This window comes from Lepidochelys kempii, chromosome 1, assembly GCF_965140285.1.
Source record: "Lepidochelys kempii isolate rLepKem1 chromosome 1, rLepKem1.hap1, whole genome shotgun sequence".
Lineage (NCBI taxonomy): Eukaryota > Metazoa > Chordata > Testudines > Cheloniidae > Lepidochelys > Lepidochelys kempii.
In genome coordinates this window covers 269,889,049-269,916,619 of record NC_136380.1, presented here as the reverse complement: position 1 = coordinate 269,916,619, position 27,571 = coordinate 269,889,049, and the positions used below count along the sequence as shown (strand labels likewise).

At 40.9% G+C, this 27,571-nt stretch overlaps 1 protein-coding gene across 2 annotated transcripts in view; it reads right to left on the bottom strand.

Annotated features, from left to right (window-relative positions):
* FGD6 (FYVE, RhoGEF and PH domain containing 6) overlaps positions 1 to 27,571 on the bottom strand; it is a 103,956-nt gene that overhangs the window by 38,917 nt on the left and 37,468 nt on the right. For both annotated transcript variants that reach the window (XM_073327515.2, XM_073327514.2), the window contains exons 4-8: positions 22,856 to 22,923; positions 22,731 to 22,761; positions 9,487 to 9,638; positions 8,288 to 8,444; positions 6,231 to 6,318 (exon numbers count right to left, since the gene is read on the bottom strand). In XM_073327515.2, the coding sequence (XP_073183616.2) occupies positions 6,231 to 6,318; positions 8,288 to 8,444; positions 9,487 to 9,638; positions 22,731 to 22,761; positions 22,856 to 22,923 (496 nt within the window). The remainder of the gene's footprint in view (positions 1 to 6,230; positions 6,319 to 8,287; positions 8,445 to 9,486; positions 9,639 to 22,730; positions 22,762 to 22,855; positions 22,924 to 27,571) is intronic.

The window sequence follows — 27,571 nt, the reverse complement described above, 5'->3', positions numbered from 1 at the left end:
AATGATAAATCTAGGTTTCAGAGTAGCAGCCGTGTTCGTCTGTATTCGCAAAAAGAAAAGGAGGACTTGTGGCACCTTAGAGACTAACCAATTTATTTGAGCATAAGCTTTCGTGAGCTACAGCTGTGTGCATCCGATGAAGTGAGCTGTACCTCACGAAAGCTTATGCTCAAATAAATTGGTTAGTCTCTAAGGTGCCACAAGTCCTCCTTTTCTTAATGATAAATCTAGTCTTTGCCCACTAGATGGCACACCGAATCCACAAAATATTTCTTGCTTTGAGGTTTTCAATCTTTACTTACTCACCAGCAACCACACACCACATAACAAAAACACTAACCCAGGAACCTATCCTTGCAAGAAAGCCCATTGCCAACTCTGTCCACATATCTATTCAGGGGACACCATCATAGGACCTAATCACATCAGCCACACTATCAGAGGCTCGTTCACCTGCACATCTGCCAATGTGATATATGCCATCATGTGCCAGCAATGCCCCTCTGCCATGTACATTGGTCAAACCAGACAGTCTCTACGCAAAAGAATAAATGGACACAAATCAGACATCAAGAATTATAACATTCAAAAACCAGTCGGAGAACAGTTCAACCTCCCTGGACACTCAATTACAGACCTAAAAGTAGCAATTATTCAACATAAAAGCTTCAAAACCAGACTCCAACGAGAAACTACTGAATTGGAATTAATTTGCAAACTGGACACCATTAAATTAGGCTTGAATAAGGACTGGGAGTGGATGAGTCATTACACTAGCTAAAAACTATTTCCCCATGCTAATTTTCCCCCGAGTGTTACTCACACCTTCTTGTCAACTGTTTGAAATGGGCCATCCTGATTATTACTACAAATTTTTTTTTCCTCCTGCTGATGATAGCCCACCTTAATCGATTGGTCTCGTTAAGAGTTGGTATGGCAGCCCCCATTTTACCTATTTTCCTACTGTATTTTCCACTGCATGCATTTGATGAAGTGGGCTTTAGCCCACGAAAGCTTAGGCTCAAATAAATTTGTTAGTCTCTAAGGTGCCACAAGTACTCCTCATTCTTTCTGCTAAAATCACTAAAACTAACCTTAAATGCCACACAAATTGGGAAAACCAAACATATTCCCCTGGAGATTCCATTTCCTACAATATTTAATCAGAAAGCATAATGTACCACCAAAGGCACTGCATGTGTCACATTTGCAGTAGGCACCTGTTCTATATATTCTAAAGTTCTAAAGTGGTTAAAGTGCAGAAGAGATGCAATAGAAACTTTCAGAAAAATATATAATCTTTTATAAATAAATGATAATAAATATTTATATATATATATTTAATTAGTGAACGTATCTGCATTCTGGCCTGAAAGTTTTGTGGAGAATGTAGTGAAGAGTAAGGCATAAAGGTCAGGTGAGGGTGTGGAGAAGGAGCAGTAGTAGGTAGGTTCTACTCTAGAGGGAGGGAGAAAAAGAGAAAAGATTGATCCAGCTAGATCAGAGGAAAACCACCATTTTTTGCTGAACCTGAAGTTTTGTTTTACCATTAGTGGGCACCAGCCAATGTTTGTTTTTTTTAGTACTTGTCTCTTCCATGACACTAAACTCTTTCCCACAACAAAAAACCAAGTTATTTCCTTCCTCCTTTATATATTCCAAGAGAGATTTTTGCTGTGATAGCTACACAAAATAGTTAATCAAGTCTTGTATTTTTAAACCAATTTGGTTAAACTGGTGAAAACCACTATGAGAACATTTTAAATTCATATCAGCCATTTTTAAACCAATTTATCTGAAATTGATTCCTTACCTACATAAGTTAAAAAGCCATTTTTAAAATTGATTTAGCTTACATCAATAAGGAATCAACTTAAGATAAAATAATGTCATTTTTAAACCAATTTAATAGCCACATAGCATTTTTAAACCAGTTTAACCAAACTGGTTTAAAAATGCACACACCTGTAGCTAAACTAGAGCAACCTACTGCACAGACAAGGCCAAAGAATGGCTAGGTAGAAGCCCTATGGGATAGTAGTCATTTATTTTTAAAAGTTGGTTGCATGTTTTATCCCTCTCTCCCAACCTTTGCATAGTGTTCATCTTCATAGACTGTGAGCTCTCCAGGGCAGGAACTGTGTTTTCCTATACACGTTGTGCATATTTTGTGCACTACTATAATCCAAAATAACAAATCAGAGTTGAAATACAGTGTGGGTTTCCATCACCAGGGACTGAACTCGGGACCTCCTGAACTAAAAGCATGAGTTTGTACTAAAGAGCCAGGCTTTGCAACTGGCAGCTGTAACAAACTTGTATCCTCTGTGGACCAGGTACAGTAGGGGACACAATGCACACTGACCATTGTGTTATGATAGCACCCTAAGAAAACAATCCATTGTGAATGGCAACATAAATTTAAGACCCAAAAGTGATCTTAAATTCCCCGTGTAATAGGGACCCAAATAGGGAACTGAATATTTCTTGGCATATACATGCTTTATGGCATACATTAAAGTTTTGTCCAAGATAAACAAATGAACAACATTTTATATGTTTCAGAGTAGCAGCCGTGTTAGTCTATATTCGCAAACATTTTATATGGCGCAATTCTTTTGACAGGTACTTTCATTCATGGACAAAACTAGAATTAAAAGTGCCAGAGAACTAAAAGTGTCAGAGAGACTTAAGACAAGTTTCAGCATAAATTTATTTATTTGAAACTCTGCAGTCAAAATTAGAGTCTTGCTCTTATGTTAGGGCTCTATGGAGTATCCAATTAAATTTGCAGCTGCTAAATGCTGAAATAATATTTATGTAATTTTGAACTTAACACTCCTTTGCACATCTGGCTAATAGCCTCTGTTCGTGGCTAAAATCTATAGCTTCAAAGTAGGTTTTGAACAGATGTTTTAATCTCTCATTTTCCATGAATACACACTGAAAATTCTGTGCTTACAACAACCTTTCAGAGTAGCAGCCGTGTTAGTCTGTATTCGCAAAAAGAAAAGGAGGACTTGTGGCACCTTAGAGACTAACCAATTTATTTGAGCATAAGCTTTCGTGAGCTACAGCTCACTTCATTAACCTTTCTGTGGTTAATGCCATCAGACTATTACACAGAAAGGTTTTTATTGATATGGATACCATTATATTTTGCTGAAATACTATAATTTAGTACAAACTTACTTAACAAGAACAAGTATATGAACAAAATCCAATCAATGAAACTAAATCTCTTAGCTTAAAAAAAAATGACTAGTGATCACTATTTAAACAAAAAAATCTGAATAAGTCAAAATCAAGCATTATTTACAGAATACTTAGAACAAAATATAGCAACCAGAGATGAACTATTTATTGTAAGTGGAATTTCTAAGAGGGGAAGGATGAGAGATATGGTCTAATTTTCTTCTTCCTTCCTATTGCCTGACTTGAGACAGGCTAAAGGAAGCATAAATATAAATCGCTGAAACCTACTTTTTTAGCTCTCAACTTGCCAAGGCCCTAATTTGCAAACAGAAAAAATATATTTATTCTATGTTCCTCACATGATGTGGGTTTAAGTGAGATAAGCAGCAAGTTTGTGCAGGAGACACATTTGAGTCTACAATGATGGTTATCCCTTGATATGATGGACAATTGAGAGATGATAGATACAGCAGCAGGGCATAGTACAAAGACAACCATAAAACACAGAAATGGAGGGTGAGGATGTGCACTGAACGGAGACAGAATCAGCAAGGAATGAGGAAGAGAGAAGGGAAAGGCTGAGAAAATGAATGAAGCGATAAGAAGGAAGAGGGCTCATCCCAGGACAGCATGGAGGACGTGAATATTGCACAGCCTCGAGTGATACAGGGATTTGGGAAAGGGGCAGTAGGGAAGAATTTCACTCCTTTATTTTCTTACTAGACAGCAGAAGTTTCTAACTATCCGTCACAGTAAGTAATCCTTTTAATACTTGTTATGCAAGAATCAAACGATTAGTGTGTAGAGAAGTGAAAGCCCACGTGAGCAAATGGAGGAACCATATAATTTGACAGGAATACAGATGAGATGCTCCTCTCTTTTGCAGATTTATGAGCCCATCTGCCTCTGACATTGACAGCTCAGGAGTAACAGTATCAAGAGGCAGCAATCATCTTGTAAATTGATGCTACTGCAAAGGTACATGGAAACAGGAAAGTGGAAATGTATCATAAAAACAAGGCTAGCCTACTGACACAGAGTGCTTAGATAACATCGAGACGGAAAACCAGCTGTCGACACCAAGAGGCCCAGCAGCTGCATTTCACTGATAATTTTTTTCCTCTCCCTGCCACAATTTGCCCACTTTGTTTCCTTATGCATCTACAGAATAGGGAATTTTGCCATTGGCTTTGAATACAGCAACTTTATCATTTAAAATTACCTTCATTCTTGTTTCACTCATGCTGCCCAGCGCATTCTGATGCTGGGCCCAAGTACCTTCTGTGTGTTCTGAAGTCCCAGCAGTGCAGGATTTTCATGGAGACCACCCAGTATTAAGCAGAGGTGCTTTAAATGGACAGACAGACCATCTAGCTACACATGGGGGAGGGGCAAATAATCCCATTTTATGGCCAAGGCAAATATAATGCAATGTGGATGGATATTGCAGGCTGAGCAATAGCAAGGGAAGTACAGCTCTCCCTTTGAAGTTATTTTACTGTTCCTTCCAAGAACTGTTACTAAAAAATAATCAGCATAGATGAGAGTCTGATCTTTGAGCTTTTCATCCCTCCCATGGAACAGAGAAAAATTCTGTTTAGAAACCAAGACCCTGATCTTGCAGTGTGATCCCTGCTGGTAGCCACAGGATCAACAAAGCTCTACATGGGTACAAGATCTACCTTCACAGATCCAATTGCATGACTGGGGTCCTATGGTATCAGCCAGATAGAAGAGGATTTACAAGACTAGTGTTTTCTATGAACTTCCTCCCTCACCTCCTGCATTTAGAACCAACGATAATGAGGATTTTAAAGCCTTTGAGCTATGGGGTTTCTGTCGCAACTGCATTTATCAAAAAGGTCTTTCCTCCTCCCTACCTTTTGGTTCCACCCCTTTTAAGTATGCCTTTGGTCTCTTAGAAATCGAGACACCACCACTGAATTTGGAATGAATAGCAGTCCCCCTGCCATGTCTAAAGTTAGTGTCCTTTTAAAATAAAATGATCAGATACCTTTTAATAAGCTTTTGCTTTTCCTTGTATTGTAAGAGATGTAAACATTTCCCACTTACAAATAACCTGTTTTCATAGGGTTTTCCCTGCCTTCCCTCTTTGATTTTAATGCAACTGAAAATAAAGGGGTTATTTTTAATCATAACTTTGTGGCTGCAATGTAATAAGCTTAAACTGTACTATGCAGCAGCATCACTGATTTAAATACTGCAGGAGAAATGGCATTTCTTGGTTAGCTGCTGCAGAGCTGGAAAAGGGTCATGGAGCATTTTATTTTTGTAGTTACTACATATACAGATACTATTTTTAAATTTCTCAGCAAGGGACAGTAGCATGAAAAAAACAAAAACTAAATATTTAAGAACTCGAGAAGATTCTAAATCCTTGACACTGTCCTTTATAATGCATGTTCCCTACATTCCTAAAACACATAACTTTATAAACCAAGCAACGGAACTTAAACCCTGTAATTTTTGTTAACAAGAAAACAAGAATTAGGTTATATTTTTGAGAAAGACAAGATTTCAGTGCACACAAAACATTTTCTTTAAAATCATGGCTAATTTCAGGAAAAAAAACAGGCTTAGAGGATTTAGTACTTGGGTTAGAACTTATATTAAAAGAAAAATGTTTTTATTTTCAATTGTAAGGACCCCTTTTCTCCCTTCCCCATCCTTCTCACATTTGAAATCAATGCTCTTCCCCTGCTCCTAATGACATGATTGGATTCCACAGCTGTGGAAACAGAGCAAACCATAACAAGGTTTGATGTTTGTGACTTCTGCTGAATTTATCTACCAGAAAACGTATCACGTGGCTGGGAATAACTGCATTTTTCCTGCGTATTTTATGACTGCCAATATTACTGAGTAGAACTTCTAGCTGCACAGTACATTTTAAGAGAGTTTCATACATCTGTAATCAAGTAAATATCCTTTGCAAAGTGTTGTGATGGCCTAGATGCCAATTTCCTGGGACTTGTGAGGACTGGCTTTTAAACTTGTGAACAGCTTGTCAGTACCTGTCAAAAGCAGCCTGTACTGGGGAATCCTCTGAACTGGCTTGAGCAGATAGTGCTTGAGTGCCAGACTAGCACAGCGAGGACTCATCTGAAAGACAAACACCCAAAATAAATACCCACAGTCCTCTAATAGTCAATTATCTGCTACCCAAAGAAGTTGTGCCTCTAAACAATTGACTTTTACTCGTGTGCTGGAAAGGGATGCATTCTGCTATCCTGCTTAACTCCACAGCAATACATATAAATGTGAGCTGCCTAAGTCAGCCCTCAGCTATGCACAAGTAACATTTATCTGTAGGCCCACATGCTACAGTATTGCTAGTAGCCAGATCTGATCATTCCTCCACACAGAAGAACACACATAAAAATAGTATGTCTCAAAAGTTAGGAAGATACGTAACAGGTAAACACTGGAATTCTATGCAAAATCAAAACATCTGTCTTTGTTCTAAGAAAAGAATGTTATGCATCTCCCTAGAAATAAGGGAAACCTGCCAGCTAGCAGTGAAGGTAACCTGGTGGCATCGCAATTCTTATCAATCAGACAGAACTGTAGGGAAGGCTGCAGCATTCATTACAGAAGTCTCTTTAAGTGGTACAAAGCCCAAAGACACAACAGAGAGATAAACCTTTTTAAAGGGTCATGCTCCAACATCAAGTTGCAGTGGGGAGGTTTAGATTGGATATTAGGAAAAACTTTTTCACTAAGAGGGTGGTGAAACACTGGAATGCGTTACCTAGGGAGGTGGTTGAATCTCCTTCCTTAGAGGTTTTTAAGGTCAGGCTTGACAAAGCCCTGGCTGGGATGATTTAACTGGGAATTGGTCCTGCTTCGAGCAGGGGGTTGGACTAGATGACCTTCTGGGGTCCCTTCCAACCCTGATATTCTATGATTCTATGTTTTAATCATCATAGGTTGGGTGATTTGGCCCTCTCATCACTTCTTCCAGTTCGAATCGCCTGAAAATCATTTATTAATGCTACTCGTACATGAGGAACACTGACAAGAAGCACCTTCACTAACAGGGATAGGTTTTATCTCTTTCTTTGGTAATTGCTGTCTTGTTTTTCTCTCTCCTACATTTCTTTACTCTCTTCTCCTCCACACTTTAGCCTCCTTCCCCCTGTAGCTTCCCAAGTAGCTTATCTAGCCACGCACACACCCAACACATCGAGCAATGCCTGGAAGCACCTGATGCTGGCCATGCAAAGCAGGCTTACATTTGTGCGCGCTCACCTAGTGGGGCTTGGTGAGAAACAGGCCCTCTGTGACCAGAAGATAGCTATGGCTAAGTTATGATTTCTCTGCTGGAAAGGAACTACAACAGTACTGAGCTCAGCAGTTGTTTACTATGTCAGTCTCAAAAATTCATTCATTACTGAATTAATCTCTGTCAAAATAATGAATAACCCTCACAAGTGCTCAGTGATGTTTATTCTGGATTGCATGTTTAGAGTTCACACCTCTTCTCTGATCGGTTTTCCAGGGAATAAAGTGAGAGGCTGGCAGGGGTACTTGGCTTTTGCAGGATTATTGCATGTGCTCAGTTTGAGGGCATTTTGGAAGAGGAATTGGTTTGTTTTATTTTCAGGTTTGCAGCTCAAGAAATTCGCTTTCCCAGGTTTCCATTCCAAACCAAACACAGGACTTGAAGAACTACATTCTGCCCTCATTTTTACTCTGCAACCCCAATCAAATCAATGAGTTTACAATGGTAGAAGTCAGTGCATAATTTGACCCAGACACTTAAACTTTTAGAAGCGACTAATGATTTTGGCTGTCCATCTTAAACCACACTAAAGAGGCCTTATTATTAGAAAGTGCTGAGCCTTCTGAAAATCAAGTCCCTTTGATATGTCTCCAATTGGACACCCAAAACCACTAGTCATTTTTGCAAACGTAGGCCACAGTGGTTAAATTCTCCTTCGTCCTACCCACTGGTCCCCAACTGGGACCTAGAAACAAAGAGGAAAAACTAAATCTTTGCAGCCTTACAAAAGAGCACCAGAGATAAGAAACGAGAAAGTAAGATCTCTCTTGCAAAAGAAGATGATACCTCAAAGTCTTTAACCACAGCAGCAAAACTAGGGTTCTTCTTGCATTGTTCATCTAGCAGCGCAACATTCTTATCAAATTCTTTGATATAAGTTGAATACATCTTTAAGTAGGGTCCTTTTTTCACAAATATATCAGCGATTCTTTGATAATCAATCCTGAAAAAGAGAACAAAGTAATTAAAACAGCACATAGCTACATAAAAATAAATCTATGATTTAGAAACCAGCAAAGCTAACATTCTCAGTCACTTTCGGAGCTCAGTAGTGGATTAAAAAGAAGGCTTATTAAACAGCTAGTGCAGTGGTGGGCAACCTGCAACTCATGGGCTGCAAGCAGCCCGTCAGGGTAATCCGCTGGCTGGCCACCAGACAGTTTGTTTACATTTGCACGGCTGCCCGCAAATCCCAGCACTTCCCTGCGGCCCACGCCGCTTCCCGAGCTCCCATTGGCCAGGAATGGCAAACCACGGCCACTGGGAGCTGCGGGCGGCTGTGCAAATGTAAACAAACTGTCTGGTGGCCCGCCAGCGGATTACCCTGAAGGGCTGCAAGTTGTCAACCACTGAGCTAGTGCTGATCTCACTAGGCAAACCAAAATGTGCAGGTTAATTTTGTTGTTGCTGTAAATTCTTAGCTTCTCCTCTCCAAATGAGATAAGCATTGATGTGCTGGTATCTCATCCTGCAAAGTGAAATAGGGAACTCAATTTTCAAAACACTCACAATTTAGTCATGTGCCTATGGCCAAAATGTTCAAAAATAGGAACCTAAAATCAGGCTCCTGGATTCACATTTAGGCACCAGATTGAGGCCAATGGAAGTGTGAATGTTTGGCACTTTCAAAAAATCAGGCCACTTACTTCGATGCCCAAATGCAGATTCAAAGAAGCTTAACTTTAGGCTTCTATTTTTGAAGAACTTAGCTTTGGTCCAAAATCCGGTTGATCAAATAGGCATTTACATGCATATGTACAATTAATGCACCCAAATGTCAATTCCAGCATCTAAATGTGGAATTTAGATGCCCAGTTAAGGTGTCCTCATTTGAAAATTAGGTCCTTAGGCTCAGAAGTCAGCTCTGGAGTCTAAAAAGCATATAGATTACAAAAGAGCAAACTTCTGCTGAATGTAAAATTCACTTTACTCCACAGTTAAATATTAAAACCATGGAAAAAAATTGCACTCTTATTGATCATTACCAGTGAGACAGTCTCTCTTCTAATTCTCTGAGGAGGTCCTGATTAAGTTCATACAGCTGAGGTAGGTAGTACAGGATCTGATTCAGGATCCTTTCCTCAATCACTGGCTTTCCTAGCTGCCTGGAAGCATGTGCCACTGCATCCCGGAAATCCTGTTGGAGTACAAAGAGAAAAAAAACAACCCTCACTGAGAGACTGGCCTTCCGGCAACAATACATATGACAGTATTTCCCTTGCAGAAATGCTGTGGAGCGTTACCCATTACAGAGGGTGAGATGGTACCATCTGTTTTATGTTACTGTGTGGCTTTAACTCAGGGCCTGTCAACAAGGGGAGTTATTCCCAGTGCCGCCAGAACTTTTGGACGCAAAAGTCACATTCCTGGGTCCATGTGCTGAGTTTGAACTAGCCCTCCAGTGCATGGACATCAGAATGAGAGCTGCATTGACAGTTGAGAAGCAAGTCAATTGCTGTGATCACACTGTGGAAGCTTGCAATGCCAGACTCCTATTGGTCAGTGGGAAATCATTTTGAAGCTGGAAAATCTACAGTGGGGGCCATTGTCCTGCAAGTGTATGGGGCCATTGTTTCCTGCTACACAGGACTGTGACTCTCAGCAATGCGCAGGAAACAGTGAATGGATTTGCAGCAATGGGGTTCCCGAACTGTGGTGGGGCGACAGACAGCATGTATATCCCCATTTGTAGGAAGGTGGGCTGGTGCCAGAATACATCCACAGAAAGGGCTACTTTTCCATGGTTATGAAAGTATTGGTGAATCACTGGGGGACATTTCACCGATATCAATGTGGGCAGGTCAGGGAAGGTGTGTGACACTTGCATCTTTAAGAACACAGGCTTGTTCAGAAAGCTGCAAACAGAGACATTCTTTCCTGACCAGCGGATTACTATTGGTGATGTTGAAATCCTGGTTCAATTACAATTAATGGTGCTTTCCGTAGCACTAGGCATTCTGCAGTATATGTTATCAAGTAATAAAGATCAAATTATTTCCAAAAAATAAAAATTTATTGCATAAGAAAAACAGTGCAAAGACTATTGTGCAGTTAAAAATGATACAATGCAAACTTATAAAATAAATGGAACAGAACTTTAAAATTAGAAGGCTAGAAAAACATTCATGTCCAGTTCAGTCCATTTCTGTCAAACATACACCAGCCATACGAAGCTGTGATTTTCCTTACTGTCCCCTGGCGTGGGGTGGCAGGGATAGGGATGTGGCCCATGATGTCATGTGGAAAGTTTGGAGGGAGTTGGGGTAAGGAGCTGCGAAAATATAATTAATTCCTCACTGACTGCAAAGGAAGGTGAGCCCAGGATCGTTGGACCCATCGGTCAAGAAGTTGGCAGCATTTGTGTTCGCTGACTGAGAACCCCCATTATGCCCTGGTGCATCTCCCGCTCCTTTTCCTGCTGGGACTTTCTCCTGTCTGCACTTTCCTTCTCCAGGCTGTCTGCTATATTCACCCTCCAGGCCTTCTGATCAAGATCCAGTGAAGCACTGGCTTTCAGGATCTTGCAGAACATGTTCTCCCTCGTCCGCTTCTTTCTTCTCTTTCGGATCAGGCATGCCGCAGGTGTGGAGGGGGAACCCCTCAAGGCTAAAAGGAGCAGCAACAAAAAAAACAGACAGATATCATTGTATTTATAATCACAACAAAAAGTGAAAGATAAGGGAGGGGAGTGCTGAATTTATTCCCATAACATTGTAAAATCAGACCTGCTTATTGACACTTCAGGTTTGAATGCCTCTGCGCAGCACTGTTGCCTAGCTGCCACACCCATGGTGACTATGGCCTGCTGGGGGGAAGAGGAGGAGGGAATTATTCAGTTGCATAAAAAATAAAAAAAAATCGGCCCACAAGTACAGGGCAATGCACTGAATACTAGCACTCTTTTCCACAGGCGGTGGTGATTTTAGCCGATATCTCATTCCTGAGGATAACAAAGGCACACAGCATAGCTGCTGCTGGGCATCCCCAAGCCACTGGACCCATACGCCACTAGCCTGTTTACTGCAGTGATCGTCATAGTGGAGTGGAATGGGACAGTGTCCTACAGAGGAGGAAGAAATAAGGCAGCCATCTCCAGAAACCTTCAGGAAAGGATTGCGGAGTTCCTCCGTGAAAGATCTCAACAACAACTCTCAGGAGGATACAAGGGACATCCCTGTGTACATAAACAAGCTGCTTCACATCTGTCTCCCACCCTCTCCCCCGGCTTAACCCTACAGGGGAATGAAAAGCAGATGATAACTCTACCACTGTTTGTTGTATCTCTCTCTCTTCTCCTAGGAAGAAAATGGAAAGCAAGTATCTCCATCCTGCCAACATGGGGCTGGGTCGGGTGCCATTTTCAGGTTTAAGGGTGAATGCATGCACACACTTACCCAAGGTTCCTGCCCCTAGATCAGGGTCATCCATGCTTGGCTGGCAGGACTAGAATGAGATGGAGTCTCAAAGAGATTCTGGCTCACTGCATGGCTGGAGCACCTGCCACGTGTCCCTCCTCCTCACTGTACACAGCAGGGGTATCTTTCACATACTCCTCCGAGGCAGCCACGCTGGTCTGAGGATGGCGGTGGGGGTCTCCGACAAGGATGGCATGCAAGGATGGTAAAAGCAGCAGGTCTGTGGCTCAGCACCAGACTGACTGTTGGCTCCCCAGGTCTCGTGGTGTGCCTGTTGCAGGTTCCTTCATTTTCATGTGTCACTGCTGCTGATCCCTGTCGTCCTCTTTCACCTGTATCCACCCTCTGTGCAATCTTTTCGTAGCGGTCAATGTTTCTACAGCTGATCCGTAGCTGTGCCTGCAGAGGCCCTTCTCCCCACAGGCCCAAGAGATTCAATTTCTCCTGTCTGCTCCAGGCAGGAGTGCGTCTAGAATGTGTAGCCAACAGAGTGGGTTGGGCAGTTGCACATAACAAAGGAGAGCTGTTCGGTGTGCTCACCAAGTGGGACGATCAGGAAAAAGCCCTTTCGAACATATGCAGGTGGTTTTAGGGTGGGGGGGGAGGGATGATGACGGGTGGCTTACAGTCTCTATGACCCCCAGAGTGGTCACTATGGGGCACAGTGGGGCAGCTGCTGGAGGACTGTTAGCATCAATGTAGGTTGTGCAGTGTCTACGCTTGTTCTGCATTGACCACAGTACATCGACCATGGCTCAGTGCCATTCAGGGAGGTGGTTTTACTGTGTCACCGTAACAGGATGCCAACGTTGGCAGAAGACAAGTTTGAATGTAGACACATGCACAACTCTGTCGACTCAACAAGACAACTTACGTCAGCCTCACTTTGTAGTGTAAGCCAGGCCTAAGAGAAAACCAACCAAATGACACTAGAGCGGTCAGGTTTTTCTTGTTTGTTCTTTTTTTAATATCATAAATAGTTTGGTACAATCAATATTTACCTACGCTGGGAACACTGATCACTCATCCCAGAAGGTGGTACATTCTCTATGCTACAAAAGCCTCCCGAACAGACCAGGCTATCATGTTTATTTGGTCCTCACTGAACATATAGGGTGAAAAACCTGGCCCCACTGAAGTCAATGAGAATTTTGACATTGACTTCAATGGGGCCAGGATTTCACCCATGGGTCCCGAGTACCTTTTCCACCACTTACAATGAAACTTACACAATTTTTAAAAATCTTGTAACACCCGTGTACCTTACTTAAACTGCTGAATAACTCTATAGGATATGAGCTAAGTCAATGTCTAGGATGTCACAGGGAGGAAAATCTGAACTACAGGCACTAGGCTCCTATAGCCTCCCAGAACAACTCTCCCCTGGAGGCGAGTGCTGCTGGGGTGGAGGAGGGTGAGAGGACACGTCACAGCCATCCATACCAGCTCTCTCAGTTAACCTCTCTAGGCCCATCCACCCAAACGTCCCTGTCACCATCTCCCAGCAATATCCCCACAAGCTCCAATCGCATGGTTCCATGGGTCACAAAAGGCTGGGATTCAGTAGTTTGTGGCAAGAAACTGCAGGTGGTTTTTGGGCAGGGAGTAGAAAGGAAAGGTCCGGAACTACCGCATTAAAGTTTTTTTTAAAAAAAAAACAAAAAACAAAGCAGATGGCCTTATTCATATGGAAATGCTCTTTCACACATCATCTGTGCAGACAAGTGTCACATAGCTTACTATCAGCTGCATCTATGGGGTTTCCTGACCTTAGGGCAATGGTTTCCAAACATTTTACGAAGATGACCTACCAACTGAATTTTGTGGCTGTTTTTTGCAACCCACCACTATACATATATTATACAGAAACCCCCATTTACTATTTTTAAATCCTGTAACGGTGCAACAGTAGGATAGATTTTGTATTAAACTTCATAAAAACAGTATTGTATTAAGAAAAAGTTGTCACATGGGGTACTGCTGTCACATGGGGTACTGCTTGTCCAAACCAAGGCTGGATTAATGCATAGGCAAACTAAGTACGTGCCTAGGGCCCAAATTCCTGTGGAGAGGGGATCACCAAAAATCATACAGCAGTCTCCTTCCCCTCCACAGCCTCCTCCTTGCTCTGCCGAGGAGGCACAGACCACCTGCAGCAGCACCCTCCAATCTGGTATCACAACCCAACTTGCTGTAGAGAAGAGGCACCGGCTGCCTGGCTATCATAATGGAGGGGTGACCAGGCCAAAACCCAAGTGGCGTTGTGACCCCGTGTGCCAGGTTGAAACACCTGGAGTGCAGAGCCAGGCCCAGTCTCTTGGGACAGGAGCCGCTGCTGTGGGGTGAATGCGGGGTGGGCTTGCTCTCCAACACCCCCACCCCCAGGCCTCCCCTCTGCTCTGGGCCCATGACTCATTCAGAATCTTCCTATGACCCACTGGTGAGTCAGGACCCACAGTTTGGGAAACACTGCTTTTGAGCACTGCTTAATGCTGAAATGATACAAGGAATTGCAATGACTAATACAGCCCAAATACAGGACTTCTGAAGAACGTTGGGCAAAATACATTGTGTTTAGTACTTGTAACTGGTACACTTAGCAAGAGCAGACAGTTACTGAGTCTAATACATAAGCCAGCATGAGACTAGTAAATGCTGGATCTCACTGTTTGTAGCTCAGCCTTGGATGGAGTCTTTTCCCCAAAACAACATAAAATTCTTGCTTTGTCCTCTGGCATAGGTTATCTGAACATTGCAAGGCACAGTGCATGAAAGCTTGTTTGTATACAATGCAATCGGCAGAAGAAGCTCCTTCCTGACAAGACACTGGAAGAGGAGTAGGGAGTCAGTTTTAAACACCATTTATTTAAGTTACTGTTTTAGCATATGAAGACTCTGGCATGTATTTGGCCACAGGAGACCCTGGTGCTCTCTCTGGGATGATCCAATGCCCACTGAGGTCATCATTAACTCCAGTGAGCTTTGGATCATACTATGTGACTTCATCATCGAAATAACAGCCAGTCAAGATACTTGATTGTCAGCCCAGTCCCTAATAAGTCAACAGATGAACTACTGCAGAGAGGAAAGAGAGGTAATATAGGAGATACAAGGCAAATCAAATTAAACCTACAAATGGTGACAAACCAGACTGCTAAATGAAACAAAAATGAGAAGGAGAAAAGGTTCAGATTTCTTGGGAATTATCAAATCACTGTTATTGAACATGCACTGTGCATTGGTTACAATAACAATATTAAAAATTTATTTATGACCTGGCAGCTCTTTTGAAGTAACCCTCCTGAGGTTTATCTTGAGCTGAAGTTAAAAAGATTTGAAGGCAGACAGCATAAGCCTGAGGAGTGAGGGTGGGGATAGGAGGGAGAAGAGTGAAATAGATAGGAGAATGCCGTGACTGTCTATGTTCATAACTATTGGTCCTCTGATTATGAAATTCATTAATATTGTATCTGTGTAGCGAGAGCCCATAATGGCTGCATTTTTAATATAGTTAAATAAACAGAATATAAAAAGAGAGAAAAATGAAACTTCACTCCAAAAAAAATGCATGTCATTCAGTACAAGGATAATTTTTTCCTAAAAGAAGAGCAGTAATTCAAGAATTACAGTGAGGTTAATTAAATGCACTTGCCTGCTTCCCTCTAAAGCTAATCTGTTCACTACTAAATAGAAAAACATGGCCAACTTCCTTAACATCACTGTTAAAAGTTAACATATGTATGTATACTTGGCACTCAGTGATCAGTATCACATGCGATCACATTGAAATAATCCGCATTACACTCACAGATTTTATAGTTATACCAGAACATAAACATTGCTAAAGCCTCCTCCTGCACTGAACTGTTCAAAGGCCATCACCCTAGCTGCCATAGGCAACGTGTTCTGTTTGAAGCAATGCAGCAGCAACATTAAAGCGAATTTTTAAGAATCACACTTTGTATTTAAAAACACTTCTCAAATAAAAAACTGAATTCTACTCATGCTGTATTTTTAAAAAAAGCTAAAATATTCACTTTTTAAAATGAGACATTTACTCAATTGAATAGTACCATTTGTGACAAAACAGAAGTTTTACATGATGTGACAAGCATATAAATATTGTGTGTGCGTGTGTATGTGTGAGAACAAAAAAGGTATGTTGACATGCAGTTCAACAGGATGATTTTTTCAAAGAAGTAAATAAATAACAATGGCCCAGATGCTCAAACTGCTTCATGCAATGCTGTTTGCAGGATCCAACTTTATGTTGTTATATTCTGGTCCAACTGTAATTTTCTTGCGTCTCCTTTCATTGTGTACACAAAAGAGATGACCTTCATTTCCCTACTTTGAGATGAAGGCACATCTGGTTGTCACCAGAATGTGTTACACAATGGCATCCATATCTATTACAGATTGCTTCAAGTGTCACTATCCAGTAGAGTAACCAGTGGCTCCTGAGGGAGCTCAGTTACTCCAGTAAGTGTTAAATTACTTACAAATACTTCATTTTTCTGTTAATGTCTGGCAAGACACTCCTAACAAACGCATGAGTGGGCTTGCCCTTTTGTTTTTGTTTTTTAAACTACATCCTTGCCAGCAGTTTGTAGCAATGTCTGAGCTACTATGGAGTCAAAAATCCTTTGACACTATTTCCTCAGCTAATTAGGCAACTGTGGAACTTGACAAATGATTCATAATAGGGTCACCGCTATTTCATCAACAGAAACCCTTCTTCTCTCCCAGAAAGGCCTTGTGTCACAGTGACTTGCATCCCTCTCACTAGAGTGTTGCAAGTGCAAGGCCACAACAAATGACCCCATAACTTTGTGTTAGCCTGGGGAACAAGGGAAAAGATGTGGACCCAATTTCAGATCCACCTTAACCACATGCTGAACTTTCACTAAACTGCTGGCCTGAGCCCATATGGGCTTCAGATTTCTGTACAGTTGCACATATATTGTTCATTTAAAATTTGTGAAATTAACATTCCACTATTCAGAAAAGCATGGATGAGACAGCTTTTTGACTGCACAGGGAGAGAGACAGACATTGTTTAAGCAAGATGTGTCAGAAAAGAGAAATAGTCTTTTTTTAAAAATTGCAATTTAAAAAAAAAAGACAGATAACTGCATAATTTAATGCTGATCCTGGCATCCTTTTGCTTGGGCTCCATTCACATGTTCACCCTGGTTTGTAGTCGCATACTTCTTATCATACATTAACACACCATCAGCAGAAACATCTTTCAGTTTATGTGCAATTCCTGCTTAAGTACAAATCCAAAGAGCTCAAATATCAGTTTGGTGTCAGGAATTTTTTTGCATTTGCACATTCTTCAAGGCACACACACACCCCCCCCCCCCCAACTTTCACATTCTAGGAAAGGGCCACGCTGCCACAACATGGCAAACTGCAAGTACGACTGCATGGGACATAGATGTAATAGATCTTGCAAACACATATTTAATACAAAAGGTCAATACATACGCTTAACTATATCAGTGATACTTTATAATGAAGTCAATACACGTTGATTGTACGGTTTTTCAAGTACACAAATTACCTCATCAGTCCTAGAAAGCTGACAAGTAATTCTATGTCGTTTTCATGACTAGTACAATAATTCACAGGTCTTTAATAGCATAAGATACTTAATTTTTACAACATAGTCAATTATCTGACTGGGGAGATGTTCACAATATCCTAATGCAGAGAACGGACTAGATAACCCACCAGTGCTCCCTGCCAGACCAACTTATTTCATTAACATTTCTTTGTAATCTAGCTACAGCTGTAATTCATTATTAAATGTCTCGACCAGATCTGGCACGGCCATTCAGCAATTCTAAAGCACTCCAGTAGTTTAGAGAGCTGTACTGGCATCCTCACCTCGCATCTGGCAGGAAGGTAAATATTACTATTTATTTTTTACAGACAGAGAAACTGAGGCAGAGAGGTTCCGAGAACTGACCAAGGCCACACAACAAATCACGGCCAGAGCTAGGATTAGAGCATGGGAGTTCCTCGCTCCCAGCCTTGTGCTTACTGCTGTACACCATTCTGCTCCCCCAGATCTATTATGATTGCTTCCTTGTAGTATTTGACTGCAATTTAGTTTACATTGTGAAGTCTGAGTCTAATCTTTAGATTTCTAAGAGAATGAAGTATTTTTACAGTGTAAATATGCTGCAAAAACAGCAACAAGCTAACCCAGAGTTCCCTGGTGAACATGGCCCCATTTTAGCTCAGCGAGAGTGCACCAGCGGAGATAAAGTTGCTTGACCTCAGATCCACACCTCTCAAAATACAAATGTGCTTGTTGCTGTGGGTAATGCAGTGGGCGGCTCTTGGAAAGCCACCTGCCTTGGCTTCCTGCTATAGCAGTGGCCCCTAACGCAAATGGACATAGGAGCAACTCATAGGGATGGGGCTACAGGCCCAGGCAGCAACCCACAGGCCCAAGCTTCTCTCCTCTGTTCCCAGCACTCAGCTACATTGCAAGAGCATATGCATCTGGCCTTAAGTGCAACCAAGTAGATGCCCCTATTCTAAGCAGTCTGTAGCCTTTTGTTGACTGGGAGTCACAGAGACCGTAAAAAGAGGGAAGGAGGGGGAAGTGGGAGGCAGAGATACACCAACCAGAGGCAGAAAAGGAAAAGAGAGAATATGAACAGAAGAAGAAGAAATGGCAGCTAACATATGTGAGCATGGCTGATGGGGATAAAAAGAGGTAACACTCCTCTGCCAATTCTTCACAGGAGGGAAACTCCACCAAAAAGTGGTTCAGGGCTACTGAGCTAGCCTATGCTGCATACTGAATTAGAGAATTTAAAATAAATCCTACATATTGTCAGGATGCATTTGTGCATTACTTACATGTATGAGAAGCAGCTATTTCCCTATCTATGGTTCCAATTTTCAGCCAGATTCAACTGGCTTCTACCACTTGCATATGCAGTCACTGTAGCTCTGTAGTTCTGTGCCTAAACACACAGTCTGCAAACAAACAAAATCAGTGGCCACTTTTTGAAAATTTGTTCCTGTATGTAACCTGTCAAACATGTCAACATTTCAAGACGCCTTTTCATGCATGCACGTGTTAGGAGCTGGAAGATGAGACACCTTGAATTTTTCCTGTTGTGTACAAGATAAAGGCCAAGTGACTCGTGACTGAGTGCCCAACCTGAAATACTTTAAAGAGACCCAATTTACAGAAGATCGATGGCTCAGCACTTTCTGAAAATCAGGCACCCGTTTGCCATGTCTCAAGTTGGGCCCCCACAGAGCGAGGCACTGAAAATCACTTATGACAATCTTGACCCTGCAGCATAATCTATTATAGCCTTGTGTAAATCTTAAAGGAAAACTAGGGTCATGAGCATTAATTCACTTTGGCTTAGTGAAAGCTCAAATTACAAATGGCGTGTGCAAGCCCTGCTTAGCTAGCATGCTCTAAACTCAACATCCATCAAGCTCACAGCAGGTGACATGCTAGATCTGCCATTAAAAAAATGCTGATTTAATGTTTGCTGATGGGCTGCCAGTTTTCTTTTTACCAGCTCCTAGCTCTTATAACTCACCAGTAGCAAACAGTTTATTTATATTACAGTAGCATGCAAAGACCTCCATCAGTCACTGTCGTGCGAGGCATTGTACAAGCACCCTGGAAGACACACTCCCTGTTCTACAGAGAGTATCTAACGCATTATACTGGCATATAACCCAGAGACTCTAGCAGACAAAACGCGGACAGAAATTCAACAAATGGAAGACCCCTAATGTTAACTTTTTAATTTTGTTCACTCTAAAACTCAGAAGGCTAAATGAGGCTTTGAGAGCTGGAGGGCACTAGTAAGGGGGCACACCCATACACCTACTGAGTGGTGTGGAGAGAGCCATTTGGCCTTTGCAATATGTAATACCTCCTGGATACTGGAGGGTGGGAAAGGGTGCTGGCTCACAAATGCATACGGTAAAGGGTGTGTAGGCCCTCTGACCTTTTGGGGTATGGAACATTTCAGCCAGTGGTGGACAACTTGCTTGTTCCTTGGGCTCCATAATGCTTTGCAGCCAGATGAGAGTTGTCTTCTATGGAAGTACCTTGCGTCCTCCCCGGGCTAGAGTGTACCCCTCCACAGGCCAGCCATAAACTGACCCCAAGCTGCACACTGTTTTGGTTTAAGTATTTTGTTTTTTGCAGCTCCTGAGAGTGAAGTTTCTGCACTTTAATAGAATTTCATCCTTCAAAGAAGGAGCGAGGAGACAGGATTACAATTAAATGGGTCATTCAGTCCGGAGCAACTCCACTGACTCTACACATTTTGGCAAACTTCATTGTGCAAAATTGAAGGCCAGTATCTCAATCAGCACCTTTATAGCCAACACAATGCTTACATTAAATTCATGATATTATATAACTGATCCCAAACCAAAACATTTTCTATATGATCAAACACTGTGTCTTAAGTATTTATTTTTTGTTCTTCTCATTAAATAAAAAAACCCCACAACCTTCAGATGGGCTCTTTGAGTGCTTGGGAGAGTTGTTTCATCTAAAGCAATTTAGTTAATATAATCAACAAAATGCAAGCAAAATTAGACTTGGTTATGTATAGCCAGCCTCCACCTATATCCGCATCCTCAATTACCTTAACTTTCACTTCAAGTGCTCTTAAAAATGGGTGTGTAAAATGGCACCTTCTCACTCAGATCTGCTCCCTGGGTGTAGTCAGCATTATACTTGTTGATTTCAGTGACAAAAATAAGAGTTTACTGCTCTTTACTCCTGTTAGTGCTGCAGAGCCAATGTTGCTAAGACTGAGTGAGCTAAATATTCCTCCACTCTGTACACACCATCCACAGAATTGCTTACTCAACTCCAAGTAGCTGCAGCTGAAGAAACACACAGCCTCATTTGGCCTGCAGAACCTTTATTACAGGTGATGAAGCACAGGGTGAAAAGGGCCCAGGCGTCACTTTGGGAGCCCAAGCTGAGTTGCTTGGCTGGCAGTCAGCAAGCTAAACAAGTGAGACAAAAACTACTGGGACACAATAAAAGTGAAATCCCACAATGGCAGTGCTGCAAAGTTACTTTCCACATAGAACCTCACTTTCATAATTGTCTTTTAAGTGGCTTTGCATCATTCTTGTGGATAGTCAGATTCCCTGGGAGTACTGTTACATTTAAACACAACACTGGGTTTCCATAAACTCTGCCAATAGGGATGGTGATTTTCCTTTTAATGATAGGCAGCATACACAGTCCCAGCCTCAAAGAGCTTATGATCTAAACAGACAAACACAGAGAGAGCTGAACTGATTGCCTAAGGTCACAACAGATCAATGGCAGAGGAGAGACTAGATCCCAGATTTGAGACTCAGGTCAGCATCCTCTCCACTACACTGCACTGCCTTTATGTTCTGATATTTGTCCCTGAGCCAACAAGAGTCCTCATTCATTTGAGAACATTCTGCCATGCAGTTTACTTTACAGCTAGCAACTAATTAAAAACGTATAACTTTGCTATTTAAACACACTCTCTTCATAGTGCCTTATGCTCAATTCCCCAAACAGGTATTTAAGATGGTTGGTGCCTGGACTAAGTACAATGCTGGTTGTAAACTATAAATTTGCCATTACTATCCGACACAGTCTTTTAAAGTTCAAGCCCTAGCAGACTCAGAAAACAATCACTCAAAAATATAACAAAAATCAACAGGTGGTGTAGTAATATTTTCGTTTCCTGTGTTAGAGAGGAGGTCTGTTTTACAGGCACAGAAAAAACGTATCCTTGTTTCCAATCTGGCAGAACGCGCTGCATAAGAGACTCATTAGGTAAAAGCAGAAATGTTTAATATTTAGAACTCTCTCTCCTTCCTGGGGAAAAACTACTCAGGAGAGGTAGAGTGAAGAAAACTGAAAATCAGTACATGAGAAAAAATATGATTTCTTATAAACTTTATCAGTACACTCTTGTGATGTAAAAAAATTGTGTACTCTCAACTTAGTAGTTCTGTTTATACAATCCATTTCCAATACCTTTGCTGTATGTCTTCTAATGTATTAGACAGCAAAATCACATGCCCAGGAAAGCCAAACTCCTCATTTGCTAGTTCTAGCATCTTCTACAGTAGCTAACAGAATACCTGCTTATTGTGTAATTAGCATACAAGATCAAGGGTTTGATACCAACGTACCAAATATACTTGACTAAATATTAATTTGCACCTTTCCATTAGTGGACATTGGTATTGTATATGCTCCCATAACAGCAAGGAATGCAAAATGCATACCTGTAAAGAGTTATAGCTCAAAACATACAGTACGACGATGACTGCAGTACAAAAGCCCAGATTTAAACAGATTATCTAAGAATCAGGTAAAATATTTTTACATACATTGTACATATTCAAGTTGGTAAAAAAACAATAATTTTAAAAGGTTTTTTATTCAAAAATTTTCATACTACTATTTATGGAGAAAGAATTATTCTTGCCAAACAACCAGATAGTTCATTAACAAATAAGGAGCTATAGTTAGGGGCATATTCTAATATTTAATCCAAAATCCCAATAGTTTAAATGGAAGTTTTGCATGAGCATCAAGGGGGATACTACCACACATTTACCCACTATACTTGTTAGGGAAAAATTCCAGCAATTTAGGTTTTTTTTATACTACTGCCTAATTAGGTTTATTCAGTGTTTTAAATGAGGAAATATTAAAGAAAATACACTTCAGTACAATACTGTTTAAATGCTGAAATTTAAGAGAACAAAGAACATAAAAAATTTTATTAGATACTTACAATGTGCAAGAGCTTTAGCACATCCACAAATCTGTTAGAAAAGTAATAAAAAGCAAATAATTACATTTGAACTGCAGAATTAAAATAAACTGAATAAGTATTTTGAGTTTAGCATTAACACCTACACTTTCTCCGAGCTCATGATCTCCTTGGCAATATGGTAAACTTTCGTTTTCTTTCCAGCTGCTTTGCTCTGCAGATAAAATTACATGTTACACTATGTACTCACAAACAAATAGCAAAGATCAACTTCAAGCCAAATTTCCTACAAAAAATATCACTTTATACTGCTCTAAAGTCTATTGGTATTTAGAGATTAATTTGTGTGAAATTGAATTTAGAATTGGATAGAATGATGTGTAAATGCTAATCTATAAATAAGCACTAGTCTCCCTGTCTAGAAACTCTGGAAAGCAACAGAGCCCATACTGAAAGTGACAGCTGTCAGCTATTGAAGGAACTGGAGTGTGGTTAATACTCTATATCCATATTCATCAATTTTATTGGCTCATTTGTGAATACGGTATACACATGTGCAGTAAACTCAAATGGTTTTTAGGAACATTTGTCAAGAGATGAACACTAATTTTTTCATGCTTTTAATAAAGACAAAAATGTAATAGGAAATAGTATTACTTTGAAAAGAAAAAAGTAAACTATTGAGAATCTGCCTTATTAAATCTAAAAAAAGAACTAAAATTAACTACAATCAGATTTCTTTAGCTAGTAAGTCTACTGTATAGAAGAAATATAACCTTTGTAAAATAAGATTTCAGTCCTGAAACACATGCAGACACACAAATATATGCATACATACCCCTCAACATGATGATATGATAGCACAGGGATTGAATGAATCCAATCACACTAGAATGCCATTAATTCTCATTTTTTCCAAAGTCAAAAATATGAGAATTCTCACAACCAACCCCCACACCCAGCTATCTCATCTGATATTTTAATCCTTTAATTGTTATGGGATCCCTCAAAAAGAAAAGTGCTAAATAAATGTGAAATACTGAATCCCCAGTCTTATGCGAGTCAGAAAAAAAATACAGGAATATGAATATTTAAGATACTGGCTAATAAAATGGAATGTGGAATTATTTGCATTACAGTCCAATTGTGCTAGATCCTGTACAAACATGTACAAAAGGCACCAAAGAATTTACAATCTGAGCCCCAGGCCTGCAAGCTGTCACCCAACAACACAGAGATGATAATCCTTGTGATAGACTTGTGATGAGCTCCAGTGAAGTCAATGGAGCTCCATGTGGGTGGAGGAATGAACCTAGACAGAGCAGCTTGCAGGATCAGGGCCAAAACTTAATACCAATTCCAAGAATGTGGTGCAGCAAACAAAATGAGGAAAAGATGACAGGCGTGCAAAGATGCTTTTGCACAGTTTGTGTTTACAGTTTCCTTTTCTTTTTTAAATATATCTCTATAGTAGCAGTCCTGGCTTGCCACCGGCCTAGCTGTTATCAGCTGGCACTATGTCTATTATCAATGTAGGTTTTCCATTACAATGGGGAGTTAAAGGAGAGATAAAATGAAAATAAATCATAGATAAGCAGGTATTTAACACAGAGAACAAACAGTATCAAGCTGAAGTTCTGGTGACATCATATGCAGAACAGTAGTAAAAGACCAGACACTGAGTGATTTACCTTAAAAACCTTAGCTGTGTTTATTACATTGCTGCATACTTGTTAATGATATTTGAAATAAGGTTGCAACATTTCTCTTTGAAAGGTTTATTGCTTCATTTCCTATTTCAAAAAGACAGGTTTCAGAGTAGCAGCTGTGTTAGTCTGTATTCGCAAAAAGAAAAGGAGGACTTGTGGCACCTTAGAGACTAACCAATTTATTTGAGCATGAGCTTTCGTGAGCTACAGCATCCGATGAAGTGAGCTGTGGCTCACGAAAGCTTATGCTCAAATAAATTGGTTAGTCTCTAAGGTGCCACAAGTACTGCTTTTCTTATTTCAAAAAGGTGATTGTAATGCAGATGCAATCCCATGCGATTTCATTTCTATCAGTATTGTAGGATGGTGTTACATCAATAATTCAAGTGGCACTTCATATGGTTTGCTGATCTCTAAGAATTTCAGAAGTCATACACTGTATGTTTGTTATTCTGATATACCAGGCACTATCCAATCCAAACAAAAGGTAAGGACCACAGATATCAAGCTACAGGACTACAAAATCTAAGAAGTTAAATTCTGAATGTTGGAGCAATTTGTTACCCAACCAGTAGGGTGGCAAATTTTGGCTGGACATATTCCTGGATGTTTCCTCACATGACATAATCTTTAATTAAAGATTAATCTTTAATTCCTGGAAGCTCCGGGACAATCTTTGAGGGTTGGCAACCCTAGGAATGAGTGAAGCTACAACAACAGTAACATGTTGCACTTACTCAGTGCCATTTATCCACTGACCACAAAGCGCTTTACAAATGTAGGTATCAGCCCTGTTTTATAGATGGGGAACTTGAGGCACAGAGAAGCAACTTGCTCAAGGTCACAACACAAATGAGGGTCACAGCTGTGAACAGAATCCAGGAGGCCTCACTTTCAGTTGATAGTCTCCCACTAGTGCCTACTGGCATTAGTAGCATTGCTAGACCAAAGTACTCATGCTGCAAGTTTTGGTCTGTACTTGCAGTTCTCCTTTGAAGAGCAACTAGCATATAAATTACTGAGAGCTGGAAACCAAATTGCAGTTTCTACAATCCTCAGCTAGGCCTTAGTATTTTGTACTACACTGAAACAAGACGATTTCAGCAGTGAAATCCTAGCTCTCCCATTCTTATCAATTAGGTTTGTATTTGGCAAAACCCCCATATTAGTGTCTAGAAATATTCACTAAAACCAACCAAATTCAGGACATTTATATTTATACAAGGATATGGTGTACATCCTTCTCTCTCTCTTTATGGAGAGCATAGCTAACACTATGGGAATAAACTCACATGCAGTCTGTGATTTTGCAAGACAATAACTGGCAACACTATAACTGACAGTTCCAAACTAATTTAAAAGTAACGATTAAACAGTAGTAAAATACTAATGCAAAATAAGCATGAGCTGAGAGATTGCCCCTTTGTTTTTTGAACACCATTTAGAAAATTTTTCTCAGATCAACGGGCACTGGAAATGCCACACGGTGTTTGTTCAGTCAGAAGACACTCATTTGGAAGGCAGGAGAATTTGAAGCATTGTCTTCAAATTTTGGGCCTTGAGTTCTTTCTATTTTCAGGTGATAAAAGGGTAAAAACTGAGGTGTTCTTTCTCAGCAGTTGTTTACTGTACCCGCTGTTGTGGGTGAGAAACATCATTAGAGACTGGATATGTTTTCCAAGAAAAACAAAACCCACCAAACAGCTGATTACCAATGCAGAGATTGTTTCATTTTCCCCTGCAGCTGCAGGAACTGTTAGAAGTTTCAAGCAAGGGGCAGATTGTTGGTAAAGTTAATCTGCAGCTGTGAGAGTCCACGCGCCACAGGCCAGATGAGCAAGTTAAAAACCAGATGGTTCACCACCAATTCCGAGTTACATGAAGGCAAGAGTATATTCTATGAAACAAGACGTTTCATGAGCGAAGTAGCATTGCGCTGTGTGTTTCTAGGAATGCTCTTCTGAATCTTGTGAGAAAGATATTTACATTGGGATGTTAGCTGATATACCCACACACAATTTTGGTTAGCTACACAAGAACAGACTATGCTGCTGACTCCCCCCACACCCCAACTTACTCAAGTGAAAAGTTGATTTATTAAGATCAAGCTTTCAGGGCACTAGCAGAAAAATATGAGGAAATTCAAAGCTGTTGCACAACACATTCACCTTGTTGAACTTGGAGCTCTTTTTTTTCTGGCAACAGGAAATCCTATATCTAGTTCTCCTTGGCAGGCAGGCGTCTGACATAACATTCCACCACAGCGCAAAAAGATACTTGCCCTGTAAGGAGATGAAGAATCAGCAGTCCCCGCAGGTCTGAAGGAAAGCCAATGCCAGAATCTACAGCCACGCAGATTTCAGGGGTGCTGGGAAGCTGACAGAAACCTCTAATACTTATAAGAAAAGATGACAAAGGAAGCCCCTAGGAAAGGAGATGAAACTCCAGATCATCAACTGATTCAAAAAGGTTGTTTTATTACCCAGTCACCCTTGGCTTGAAGGAGGGATGGGAAGAGGGAAAATCACATAGGGAGTGTCTTCCAAAGACATGCCATCCAGCACACACAGCAGTGAAGAGAGAACCAGAACCTAGGCATTATGGCTAAGGTGCCTCCAGGGCACTTGGAGCAGAACAAGCCTGCTAAGAAGGATCTTGTGGAGATCAGGAAAAGGAACACTGTACCTCATCACTTTGAAGGCACTGAATTGAGGCGCTTAAATGGGTAATGTGCCAGCTAGGTAACCAGGACTAGCAGAGAGAAGAAAACCCTCTTTAATGGGTGCCTCTGCATTTGATGGAGTAGATACAATCAAGAAAGCAGAGTAGTGTGGGCCAGAGTAGTGACTCTTAAATCCAAGAAACAGGAATCCTACACTATCCCCAAAACAGGGCGAAGGTTGGGCCCCATGTCTACTCTGGTCATTGGAAAGGAGCAGTGAGCACTGGTTAAAAGGCAGGATCTCATATGTTTCAGTCCAAGGAAGCTAATAATTTGTGGAGTGCGCACATACCCCAAGACAGTTTACTGATTTGAAAGGCTTGTGTGGCTGGACATGCAACTTCAAGAATGTTGTTCCACTGAACCAGAAATTGTCACTGAAAAGTAGCCTTTCCTTCCTCAACAGTTGGCTGGAAGACTCCTATATCACA